Source organism: Poecilia reticulata, linkage group LG17 (genome assembly GCF_000633615.1).
Source record: "Poecilia reticulata strain Guanapo linkage group LG17, Guppy_female_1.0+MT, whole genome shotgun sequence".
NCBI lineage: Eukaryota > Metazoa > Chordata > Actinopteri > Cyprinodontiformes > Poeciliidae > Poecilia > Poecilia reticulata.
Genome location: NC_024347.1, coordinates 14,870,754 through 14,883,781, shown reverse-complemented (window position 1 = coordinate 14,883,781; position 13,028 = coordinate 14,870,754). Strand labels below are relative to the sequence as shown.

Genomic DNA, 13,028 nt, shown 5'->3' with positions numbered 1-13,028 from the left:
GAGATACTGAAATACTCAGAAGCTCTTTAATTTTAATTCATGCATTAATTAACATTCTTTCAAAAGACAAATATTTTAATGCACTCTGTTTAATTTTAGTCGTTGTAGSGAAGCATTAACACCCTTCAAGTGCATTTTTGTGCCTTAATTGTTGTAAAGCTGAATTTCAGGGTGATAATGCAGAAGCAATGGGGTGCCTCTTTTCTTTTTTACTAATAACGCAGCCACTAAGCAGAAAAGGGCAGAATGCAAAGAGCTGATAGTAGTGCTGAAGGACACCTTTTGTGGCGCTGGGCTTATTTTAGACCATGTAATTATGGACTGACTATCTCTCAGGTGCTGCGTCATCAAAGACAGACGTCACACTCACAAAATGGGGGCCAAGTCTGTTTTCAAACAGCACAGATTGCCCTTTTCTTTTTTTTCCTTCTTTCTTCCTCCATTGTTATGAATCCAACGCTCGATGCGAACGCGGTTGTTCAAACGGAGCGCAGATGGATTTCGGTCTGAAGAATCTGCACACGAGGCTGGATTTCCTCTTGAAGCATTTAGCTTCTACTAAAGGGTTTTACCTTAGCTGCTGCAAAYGTAATCTTTCCAACATTCTTCTCGACTTATAAACATGCACAGCAAGGAATTTCATCTGCAGAGAATAACAAACAGAGACTCTCGAGTTGTTTCTAGTGTTAAAGGAGGGGAAAGAAATATTGCAGCGTTCATCTGGGTAAAAAGCAAAGCCCGACTATAGAGTGTTTATTATTCTGCTGMTGGCTTCAGATCAATGGAAACCACGTCAGCAGCTGAAGGGATTTCTACTGTTAGGAGGAAGCCAAGCATGTACAGCAGACACTCTTACTGTCAAGGTCACAGCGCCACCTACTGGGCGTACRCAGGAAAGACCAGTATTGAACATTTTATTCACAAAAGAGGAGAACTTGGATTTTTTTATTTTTTATCCAGAAACAACAAAATGATGAAAAATCCTTTTGATACAATTGCTAAGTTTAGAACAACCAACCCTCCTTATAAGGCAGCTCTGAAATTACATGCAGGGGAATTATTTGCAAAAGAATTCCCACCCCTTGAACTTTGTTTTACATTTTTGTCACAAACTACGACTAGGAGCCTTCAGAAGTTATTCGCTTAGTGAAACAGACAAACTGCAGTGAAAATCAACCGWCATTTTCTGTCTACTCCACAATAGCATGGTTCTTTGTGTTAGTCYGCTACAGGGATGTGCAACTTTTAAAAATCAAAAGGCCATTTTTGTACCTGGTTCAGTAAAATAAAACTCATTTAGAGTCGCTAATGTCACATCGTCTTTAGGGAAAAGACGACTTGYAATTTTTCATCTACAGTAGGAAATTTGTTCAGAACCACCATTTTATTTCTATTTTTAGGTTTAGAAAGAGGGAAAAAAACATGGATACATTACAAAATATTTTTTWAAAAAGCACTAAATTTCCAATCTAGTTACAGGAAAATAGAGTTAAARGCATCAGTGGTAATTATTAGTTGCATTCTGTTGTGGAAATGCAATAAAAAAGAAAAAAACTGCTTCGGTCTGCCCTAGATTATTAAACCTTTATTCCTAAAGTTTTGTTCACCGTTTGTTATTTTTAGCCAAAGATTATGAAGAGGCTCAGTGGACGGTYCAGATTGGAGACTCCTGAGCTGCAGCAGAAAAAGCTACACTGAAGTTTGTGAAACATGGAAAAATTGAAGAGGTATGAATACTTTAGAACTTGTGCAAAATTTCAAGATAACAAAAGAGGGTATTTTTACTTTCCCTAAAATTATGAGTTATTAGATTGTAATAATACCCCCATTATTTTTTAACTAAGGTTACAGAGTAAAAAAAGAAAAARGTGAAAAGGTTCTGAAACCCTTGTGGGATGTTGTTGCTGCATCATCATATACAGTATATGTGATTATCGCCTGAATTGTGTATTGGTTGCTTTTTTTGATGATCCTGTTTGTTCTGGCTCGGTTCAGAGCCGTGCTCACCTCGCAGCAGGTCCGACAGGAGGGGCCCACACTCCTCAGGAATAGTGTAGTCTCCTTTACCGATGTTTTCAAATAGCTTATAGATGTTGTCTCCCTCAAACGGATAAAGACCTGTTGTAATGTTATATCTGAGCACAAAGAAGCACAAGTCAGGAGTCAGAGTCTGGAGACTGGGAGTGACGTAAGCTGGTAGGAGTGACTCACAGTGTTACTCCAGCAGACCAAATGTCCACTTTAAASCCTGAAAAGGTGTCCAGTCCGTTGGCGATCTCTGGGGGCTGGAAGGCCGGCGAGCCCTGACTCGTACGACACGTGTCATCTTCTGCAAACGGGTGAAGGGCCTGAAAACAATGGGAGAGGAGATGTAACTGTGCTGAACTTTTGTTTGCATTTTTCTTCATCTGAAAGAGTAATTAAGTCATATTGTAGTTTATTGTCACTCTATTTATAAAGACAACTTATACAGGTGAGAAACTACAGCTGGAATTTTATCAACAAGAGAAATCTTTGAGCTTTTGTGTATAGTTTTTTTTTTTTATAAAGCATTTTGTTAAAGTATAAAAAGACAGACACAAACTGCAGTGCGTCTACTTGGGATTTTATATGAYGGAACAACAAAGCAGAGCCCAGTCATGACAGGAAGAACAATTTTACTCTCAACACCTGTAAATAAAATCCAGGGCAACATKTTATCTATAGAGGTCACTATGTGAGCCTACACAGTCTGAAATGTGACCAAAGGATAAACGAAGCTGTTCTGTGATTTGGCTCTAAAACAATATGCAAACATTTGAGCGTTTTACAGAGCACTGATCATAGTTGAAGATAAAAATGCAGCCAAGTAAATCCTGGGAGGAAACCTGCAAGAGGCTGCAGGGAAGAGGTTCCATCTTCCGACAGGAAGACGCTGATCCATCAGCCAGAGCTGAAACTGAATGGCTTGAATCAACGAATATTTCTGAACACTTAAACTTTGACTAGACTAGATGCTCTCCATTCTATCCTGAACTTGGCAAAATGTGAAAAAGTTTATACTTTATATTAACACACTGTTAATATATAGCATTAATGCTTTTGCAGGGAACTGTAAACTAGAGAATTGACCATATGAAAACTCATAGTAAGTGAATAATCAGTGGTTTTACAGAGATGATTAAAACCTCYAGCTAACTGCGAATGACAGACGGTTGAAGTGATGAAAACGAATCGTGACAGACTTCAGCTTACCTCTGCTACTCCAAGGTCGGAGATTTTCAGAGACCCGTCTGTGGTCAGCAGCAGATTTCCTGGTTTAATGTCTTTATGAACTATTCCCTGGCTGTGCAAATATTCAAGGCCATTTATGAGTTGGCAGAAGTACCTGCAGAGAAGCAGCAATAAAAAAAATTAAATCTCAGGGATTTTATGCATGTGTTTCGAAGGGAAGCAGAAATACAACAGCTGTTCAGAGAAAAGCCACATTTTATTAGGGCTGAAACAATTAATCAGATTTATAATGATGAATTAAATGATCTAATTGTTTACTAATTTAGTAATGGATTAAAGCTAGACTCARAAACAAAAACTTGCTGAAAGAACACAGAGCAGTAATTAAGTCAAAACTGAACATCATTTTGGTTAAAAAAAMTTATTTGCATCTTGTAGTGCATTTATAACATTCTGTGAAAAGTGGTTAAATTAAAAATCCCCCAAAAGTGCCACATTTTTAACCAATTAATTGATTAATTGTGAAAATAAGAGTTAGATTAATCGATACTAAAATAATCAGTTGCAGCTCTYCAATTTATAGAGAGCATTGTCAAAATATGAAACATTATGTAGTTTTACATAATGTAGTAAATATAGTAGTTTAATTTATTTATTTTTTTAATGGCAAAGCACATAAACAATAACCAAATTAAACAAACAGCGGAGTGATTAGAAAGACCTTCATCAATCACTGGAAACATTCTGGAGGCGACGAAGCATTCGGTCTCTGCTTGGTTATTTTAACATTATTGACCCTGCAGACGCCGATCTAAACTTAGGCCTGAAGCAGCAGCAGCACTCAGACTAAAAATAGCCGAGAAGCTCAGAGAAAAAGCGACTTGAAGAAGAAGAAGAAGAAGAAGAAAGGGCAGAGGGGAGGAAWAAATGAGAGGCTTACCCGTGAGCTTGAAATACTGGAAACCTTTTCTCTGGGACGCTGTCCAGCATTTCTTGCATTCCACAAACACAATACTCCATCACCATATACGTGAGGTAGGAGTTAAGGACACAAACTGATAATCTGATTTTAAAAAAAGAGAGTCAATAATTAGGGTTTAAAACGAGCAAAAAAAAAAAACAAGGATAAGAAAATGAGTCTAAGTTCATAGCAACAAATGTTAATAAAATCTCATTGAATTCGAGGAGAGAGGATATATTTTCTGCTTCTCTTCATTGTAGAGTACGTCGACTAACTGGATCACATTCTTATGTTGAAGTCTTCTTAGCAGCTGAATTTCCCTATGAATGAAAACAAGAAGAAAAAAAAAGACATTGAGAAAATACAACATTAGAGTTTTGCTGCATTATCTAATGGTGGCACATTTCTGCTCGAATGCAGGCGAAACACCAGATATACATCAGCACTCCGGTTGAAAAGTGCCGCTGTAAAGAACATACTCTCAACCTATTTTAATAGCCGCTGCCAGGAGGTGAGAGAATATGTTCCCACTGCGATCCAAACATGGATCTTTCTTGTATTTGAAGGTTGCTATGCCGTTAACTCACACGTTCATGTGTTGCAGCTGATTTTTATCGGCATAACTTGTAAAATATGGGTACAAATTCAGTATCTGAGGAGATGCAGCAATGTAAATCTCTTGGGATTTAATACTTAAAATATTAGATCTTAATTGGAAACGGCACAAAATATAAATTGGACTCAAAAAAGGCAAAGGCCCCCACATCCAAATATGTTAGATACACGTTTTCTGATGGATTCTTCTGACTTGGTTATACATGAAAATTTGTATTCATGTCTAGCGGTATTTATATTATACAAAAAAATATTACAGTTTTCCTTATTCCACCATTAGCAGTCACACAAGCAAAGTTTTAAAGTGACATTTMRGGTTTGTTGAAAGCTGAGAAGCTGCCTGCTTCATTTTTGGCGTGTCGATGCAAAATATACCACAAAAAATCTAAACCTGTGTTTTGTTTATTAATCCATTTTTACCAAACTTTATTTTGAGCTGCTGATGGTTCAGAAGTCAATACAAGCATGTGAAACAACTCAAATCTAAAGTGGCTTAACAATCAAGTACGGTGSGTTAATGACGATCAGAGTGCGGCATCATGGGTACCAACGCTCGTCTGATGAACACAAGGCTGAGAATACCAACTCTAAGGTGAGATAAGTTTTTCTCCAAGCTGAAAATGATGCTAAAGAAGTTTATATCCTGGCCACGCTCACACTGGTGTTTTGTGAAATGGAGATTTTCAGCTGCCGTTCATTTTTTCTTGTTTAAAAGGAAAAAAAGATGGGGTGGATTACATTTAGTCCAATATTGGTGCAGTACCAAATAATCAAAGTCATGCTTTGATTGCAGTACGTCTACCTGCGCAGCATTACCTTCTTTGAGGATTTTTAGTGGTGTTTGGAAACTGTGTTGGATTGTTACAGTGGCAGCAAGTTTTGAGAGAGAGCAGCAGCAAACAGGACGCCTAACTTTGGTCGACTCGTCTTTTCTACCATTAAATAAGTCAGATTTGTAAATGTTGGCAGGCAGCTGGAGAGTTTTACAAGGAGAATCTTCTTTTTCCAGGAAAACATGTAAACAACAACATAATGGCTGAAAATTGTGATTAATGACCAACCCATATTCTTCGGACTCCCTCTCCTTTCTGTTCATTCATCACAGTGACTCTCCTCAGACACTCACCCCGTGTGTAAACTTTAGTATCTCTGGCACTAAAAATAAACACCGAGTGTGAGCATAAAGGGCAGTGACAATCTACCCAACAGGCCAAAAATACATTAGGATGCAGAATCTGCAAGCAAGGCACTTCAGATCTTATATGCGACAAAACACTGACAACATATTAAACAGCCGCAATATTTACAATGTAGAAAAACACACAAAATACACCTACTAAAGTGGTTCCATCTCCGAGTAGAAGTTGTTCTTATTTTTTAATCTGCTACTTCACTGATCCGTCTGACACAACTTCTCTCTGTTTCATACATAAACATGTGATAAAGGTTTTCTATGCTTGTAATTATAAGCGTTTCACAGCAGAAAGTCATTAAAATAAAATCACAGCAGCTTGTACACCATAGAAAAACCCAGAGTTGACAGCAGCAGCTTTTAAGTCAGTAGTGCTTTCGACCTCTCCGGTTTCTGCAGCTTCATAAACTGTGGCTTTGATTCAACTCAATCTTAATCTTTGACGATGGATATTGTGAGCCTTTGTTTCACACAAACACACCAGCAGTTGTTGCTGCATCACTGCAGCAGCTGAAGTAGTTTCTTCGCGCACAGTCAAAAGAAAAACTAACCGGTAATTATCTACCCTGATTCAAAAGATGTGAAGTGTCTTTCCCCTCCAGCTGAACGAGCTCAGACGACATCCCACATTGCACCGCTAGTGCGTTTGTCGCCGCATCCCCACAGATACTCATTTCCATCAGAGTAACATAACAGAATCTGTGCTGACACCAGAGGATCAGTCACTGCTGCAGTCCATCTGCAGCTCAAATTTGCACTGAAAGACCTTGTGCACCACCGGCCCGCGGGCTGCGGCGCTGACAGGACTGCAACACTCAGCGATACCGAGGCGGCTGCGGCACAAACAGATTATCAGTACCTAAATCTGCGCTGCGCTTCCAGAGGTGCGTTTGTGTTCATTCTGCGTTCCTGTCATTCCAGAAAGGCATTCACAGACTGTTGCCATAGAAACAGAAGTGGCATTGCTCAATCAATAGCAGCGCAAGCACGCCCATCCCAACAGCAACACGCAAGAAAGAGAAACCATTTCATTAGCGAGGCCACTGTGAAGCTGCCGAATGCAGAGGTCATTTCTATGCAATCTGCAAACCTCAAGGCAAACACAAAAGTTGTCACCTAAAGCCCAACATAAGTAATAATTAAAATAACACATGAACCACTTGAAAAGTTCATACTGCATTTGACACGTCTGCCTACAAAACATATTTTGCATAAATAAAGTTATAAAGGAGGAGATAATAAAATATGTGACTAGTTTTCAGAGAAAGAAGCAGGATACATTCATGGAAAAGATGATTAATGAGAAACTGTTACTGTTGCCATTATCAGGGAAAGCAAGGGATGCTGCAAGTCATGATACTGGCAAACTATTAAGGTTTCTAAGTAAGCCTAACTTTTAAACATTTAGGTCAATATTTACTGTATCATGTAACAGCATGAGTCAAATACCGGCATCAAGGTACAAAAAGTTATTCTTTCCGCAGCCTTGAGTTTCCAATGACAGTGTTCAGATGAGACGTCAAAGAAAGCGTCAGAGAGCCAAGAGTTTTCTATCCAACACATTTCTGCAGACTGAGAGCTCGATGACCTTTGACTGTCTGGGATATGGAGGAAAAGATTTGCTCAACAAACTCTGAAATCAATCTCCAAAACTTGTTTTTAGTCAGTGTTACCATGGTGATGTAGCAAAACTATATATAAAAAACAAAAAGACACCTTCAAAATAACAAAACTCTTCCAACTAAGCCGTTAGTCTCAGTTTATAGAACAGCTCTCCAATCGACGATCAACCCAGGCTGCATACTGATCAATAACTGCTGCAGCCTTCCTCTCCTTGCTGTCTGGCGTGTTTCTTTCCATCCGGTATTTTATGTTTACATTGTAACGACATGCAATGTTGACATAAACACAAACAGAAAACATCACCAACTGGGAAGGTGCCCCATCCACTATGGGCAGGAGACAAACCACTGCAATTTGCTGTGAACCCTTTTGCCTCGAGTGCGTTCTGCCTAGAAGCAACCAGTGAGTATTTTGTGGCGTGACGCCATGTTCTGACAGCAATGCTTGAAGTGTGAACTGAAGTGTGCGGCAAGGCGACAGCGGACGTGTTTGAATGACTCTTTTGTTTTTCATTCTGTGAAAACGTGAGCAATCCATCTCAAATCAAACACCGCTAATTAACGCAGATGAAACTAAATATACGGCACGGTGCAGTTTGGTGGGACACGCTGCACTGGATTCTAGTCCCAGCAGGTTTGGAAAGACAAAGTACCACTGAACAAGCAGTGGCAGTGATGGAGAACTACAGCCGCTGCCTGGACGGATCGGTCATTAACCAACAGCAACAAATTGTAGTTTGACTACAAGCCGTCGGTATAAAAATGGTAAACTTCAACCAAAGTCAGTCAGGGAGTCGGACAAAACCAGAAACATCCACAAAAACAGCTATTCACAGTGAAAACAGCCTGAGCTCCGTTTTAAATGTGGCCTAAAAACATTTGGTGCTTCCTAGGCTCAGAGTGAACTCATTCTGACAGTTTTCTAAGGATAAGTCTAATATTAGCACAGCCCCACAGTGAAAGGCTGAAGTAATATTTAATAAGACTGATGTGATTAAAACCCCGGCTGCTCGTTAGAAAACGGGTGAGGCAGAAAGCATTTGGGTAGATGTGCAGGATGACCACACAGGAGCAACGGTACGACCGGAAAAGAGACTAAATGAGCAAAAACTAATATCGGACAGTTGCTATGAAATTCATGGTTAAGATTTTATACAAAATATTGTCTGTCATCTTCTCTTAACCCTTGTTCACACCATTAAAGAGACGATACATAGAATACAAAACAAGAACTCAAGAGTTAAAAAAATATTTGGCAACAACCTCATTAACTTCATTAACCAACCCATTAGGACGTCATCCAATAAATTAGAGTCTGAAACTACATTAAGTGGATGTGCAATAAATAAGAAAAACAGACTTCTTGTTTGTAATCTATAATCCTACACATTCACTTCACAGATATAGCAAAAAGTGATGAATTTCAGTGATTCTTTTATGAGGTGAGATACCAAACTTTCCATCAGAAAATGTTCAGGCATAAAAAAAAGAATCAATAAACGGCGTGCTAATTGGATTCTTAACTGTTGTTTAAAACGTGGTGAATAAATGATGAGACAAGCGCGACAAGACAATACGAGAAACGTGAGCGCGCCTCAACAGGTCATATGAAACCTGTGAAGCACAGCGCCTTGCCAAAGTAGCATATTCCCTTAAACATTTTGTTATGACTAAAGACTTCACTGCGTTTTGTTACGTTTATACACAATAAACCAACAGAGCTGCAGAGAACCACGGCTCAAGGATAAGCACGAATACAAGTTGCACACCTAGTAAAGTTATGAAAGTCTGACGACAGGAAACTCACTGTTAAAAGAAAGCTTAAAAACTCCTGCTTGTATTTTGACAATTTGGAAATCTGAGATCCTTTCAGTCCAAGCTAACAGAGTTTGAGCTACTTTGAATAATGGCAGCAAATTCAGTACAAAGCTGGAAGAAACATATGCCAAGACTCCCAGCTGAAAATTTTACCAGAAAGTAATAAAAGACATCGACTTGGAGGGGTTGGATACAAATTCATACCCAAATTTTTACATATTCATATAAAAAATGTTTTAAAATAATATTTTCCTTAAGAAAATATGGGTAAATTTGCATCGTTCACAGACAAGTCCACTCCTTCGAAAGACTGAAATGTGAAAATCTTTAATAGCCTTTTGCAAGACACTGCATAAACGGATATCACTAAATCATCATTGAGGAATCTTTCCTCCAAATAAAGCTTCCAGAGAAAAAGCAACAAAAAAAAATGAAAACAAGAGAAGCAGAACTTACTTTTTAACATTGGCTTCTCCATTGGGAATCCGTCTAAGCTTCTTCTTCTTCAGTATCTTGACAGCCCTGCGGCAAAGTGTCTCTGAGTCCAGCATTTCTTTTACTTTGCCATAAGAGCCTTCGCCCAGCAGGTCCCCCATCAGGTACTTTCCTATCAGCTTGGCCCTCTTCCTGCGCGGCTGATAGATCACCTCGGTAGAGTCAATGCGGTGGATGAACGTGTCCATCTCCATGAGTTCATTTTCGTTGAGATACTCGAGGTGAGGCAGGTCGTCGTCACTCATGATGACGAGATTTACAACAGCTTAATCCTCGGGTGCACGACAAAAGGTTTGCAATCGCACTGCTGCTGAAGTGTAATCTGCCGTTAACCCTTTAAAACTAGACTAAGTAGATCCATGAGTGGAGATAAAACGAACGAAAACCGGGTAAAAAAACAAACAAACTGAAAACAGGCGAAGGTGAAATGGAGCCTGAGGGCTGAGGAAACAGCTGGGTGAACAACCTGAAACCTGTAAACATTAGGATCTTTTTTTCTTTTTACTCAACAGGGTTTAAAAAAAAAAAGAAAAAGGTGCAGAACAAACTGGCTCCAGTGCTGAGTTAGTGCTTAATACTGTTCATTATGAGCTAGATTTGTTATGATTAATGCTGAACAGAAATTGTGGAAAAAGGCTATGATTTCACAATTTAATTCTGATCAGAGTCAGTCTCAATAATCTGTTTAGGATTCTAATACCATACGACTTTAGCTAAAGGCCACCAGTCTTTCTTTAAGGCCTTACAGCAACACATTTCTGTCAGAGGTCCATACTAAACGACTTAAACGTGTGTATGTAGCTGGACTGGATCCCAATGTAGATCAACAAGCGAAGCTGCGGTCGACTCCAGGAGGCTGACTGGACCGTCCGATATGCTGAACCGTTCTTAGGTGTCCTCCATGTCACCACAGTTCCCACAGAAAGGCGCCTGAAGAATGGCCACAACAACAGATTCAGTTTAATTCAGTTATGAGTTGCATTAAAATAAAAACATAAGCAATTTTAGTTAAGCATGTTAATCTTATTCTCTTCAAAGCTACCGTTAAACAGAGGTAAGACAGCAACTGTTCAACGTGAGGCAGCCATTTGAGGTTTTTACTGAGACATTTGGGTCTAAAATGTGCATTATTTTTTACCTTTTTCTTTCAACAGTCTGCCACAACATATTTAACCTAAGTATGTGCTTAGAGTCTAAGATTACCAGCTTTAAATTTGGCGGTATTTACATGCTAACTTGAGGAAGAGTTKATAAATTACAGTCCCTGACATGCAGAATCCCTCAGTCTCGTTGTTGAATGCAGGTTTTTGGCTATTCATGCATATATTGATTCTTGCTCTTTGTGATGCTGGTTGTTCTCAAACTACTGAGGCCTTCACATAAAAACTGGATTTATATCGACATTAAATTACACATAAGTAAACACCAATAAGGCAACTAGGCACCAGAGCAAAAGGGACTTTATGTAAATGCACTAAACCTTTTCTACTTAAATTTGGATACATTGTGAAAAAGATGCATTATTCTCTCCTTTTTACAAATGTGCAGTATCAAATGAATTGTAACCTCAAATGAAGTTTGAGATTTCGATGTACAAAATACAAAAAATGGGATCAAAGGGAATGAGTACTTTTGCAAGGCATGTACACAAAAGCCTCAACAATTAAGCTGCATTTATTCAACTTCTGTGGTTACATTTAAAAACGAACAATGGCAGAAATGCGCCTGTAAAAATGGTTAAATTCAAACATAATTTAATGTTTCACGAGCCACGGTGTTGTCCTGATGCCAACTTTTTTAACTGTATTACTAAACAGCTGAACTAGCAGAAATGTAAACATCTGAAGGCTGTAGGCTAAGTTTGTTTAGCAACTCTGGTTGAATAAAAAAAATATATTTCTAGTAGAAATGTTCGCGTCGTGGATTCATAAAGCGCCAAACACTCAACAACCTCAGCTCGTTTTGCACCAAAAATAAACGCGTTTGTGTTCACCGAGGGCTGACAGCAGAAAATCAAGAGGGGGACGAGCGAAACGTCGTCACACAAGTGTAGCTAAGGACTGGATGTACAACAGCGGCGGCTATTCAACTTCATTTGCCGGGTGAAACGGCAACATACTGTCTTATGAAAACCATGTTATTTGACTTTGCTGCATTATGTTCACCCCACAGCTGAACGGACACTGGCTTTAACAACCTGCGCACTCCTAGAAATGCACATACACAAAATACTGCAGATGAAGCAAGCTAATGCAAGCTAACCGATAGCTAGCAGGACGCTCAGATTCCAATGTAAACTGCTAACTAGCCCTCTAACAAGCTAACTAGCTGCTGCTGCAGAATTTCGCCTAAATCTACAAGCATGTCTTAGCTATGAGCTTTACTCACCCACTGTGTGGCCGTCCTCGACGAAAACTATTGCCCCTCTCGTCTGACACAATACTAATAAAATTTTCTGACTATTCGTGCCACTCTTGCCTCTCAGGTTGTCGCCATCTTGTTTACCTCCCCCCTGAACTCGCCCCACACGTTACTGCGTCAAATAAAAGTTTTCAGTGAGGAAACGACCTCTGCCACCTTTTGTTCACTTAGTCATTGACTTCAATTATTTATTTACATAAACATTAGCGATTACTGCGGAGAGTTTTCATGGAATTGCTGCATATTTAAATTACCGCATTTTGTATTTTTTTTCAAAATGTTATTTTATTTTTATTTGTTTTCGGTATGAACATCCTGAATTGAGTAGCCCAAAGCAGAATTTGCTTTAAGAGACACAGTGCAGTTTAATATCCTTCCAAAAACCTATTAAATTATTTTAAATTGTGTAAGTTTCTATGTTTGCATGCAATTAGTTTTGCTTAGAGGGGAAAATAAAAAATAAAAAAAATAAGTTATTTAAAGAAAAATATTAAGCCACAAAAATGTTCTCAATTATGAGTCTTGACAAACTATAAAAACTATCTCCAGTGTGATTACTAATATTACTATTAATATTTCTAAATGTTATTTGGGTCACAGTTTGGGCTGTTGGAAATTTTAATGCAAGTGGTTGGGTATGTAACTTTACATACCCAAATATATACTATACATTTTTTTAACAATGTATATA

General features: G+C 38.7%; 1 protein-coding gene across 1 annotated transcript in view; it reads right to left on the bottom strand.

The window, feature by feature from the left end:
• stk11 (serine/threonine kinase 11) overlaps positions 1 to 12,590 on the bottom strand; it is a 17,561-nt gene extending 4,971 nt beyond the window's left edge. The window contains exons 1-7 of the mRNA XM_008433856.2: positions 12,305 to 12,590; positions 9,878 to 10,846; positions 4,411 to 4,494; positions 4,154 to 4,243; positions 3,235 to 3,367; positions 2,212 to 2,348; positions 2,008 to 2,135 (exon numbers count right to left, since the gene is read on the bottom strand). Of these exons, the coding sequence (XP_008432078.1) occupies positions 2,008 to 2,135; positions 2,212 to 2,348; positions 3,235 to 3,367; positions 4,154 to 4,243; positions 4,411 to 4,494; positions 9,878 to 10,161 (856 nt within the window). The 5' untranslated portion in view covers positions 10,162 to 10,846; positions 12,305 to 12,590. The remainder of the gene's footprint in view (positions 1 to 2,007; positions 2,136 to 2,211; positions 2,349 to 3,234; positions 3,368 to 4,153; positions 4,244 to 4,410; positions 4,495 to 9,877; positions 10,847 to 12,304) is intronic.
• Between the last annotated feature and the right edge of the window lie 438 nt (positions 12,591 to 13,028).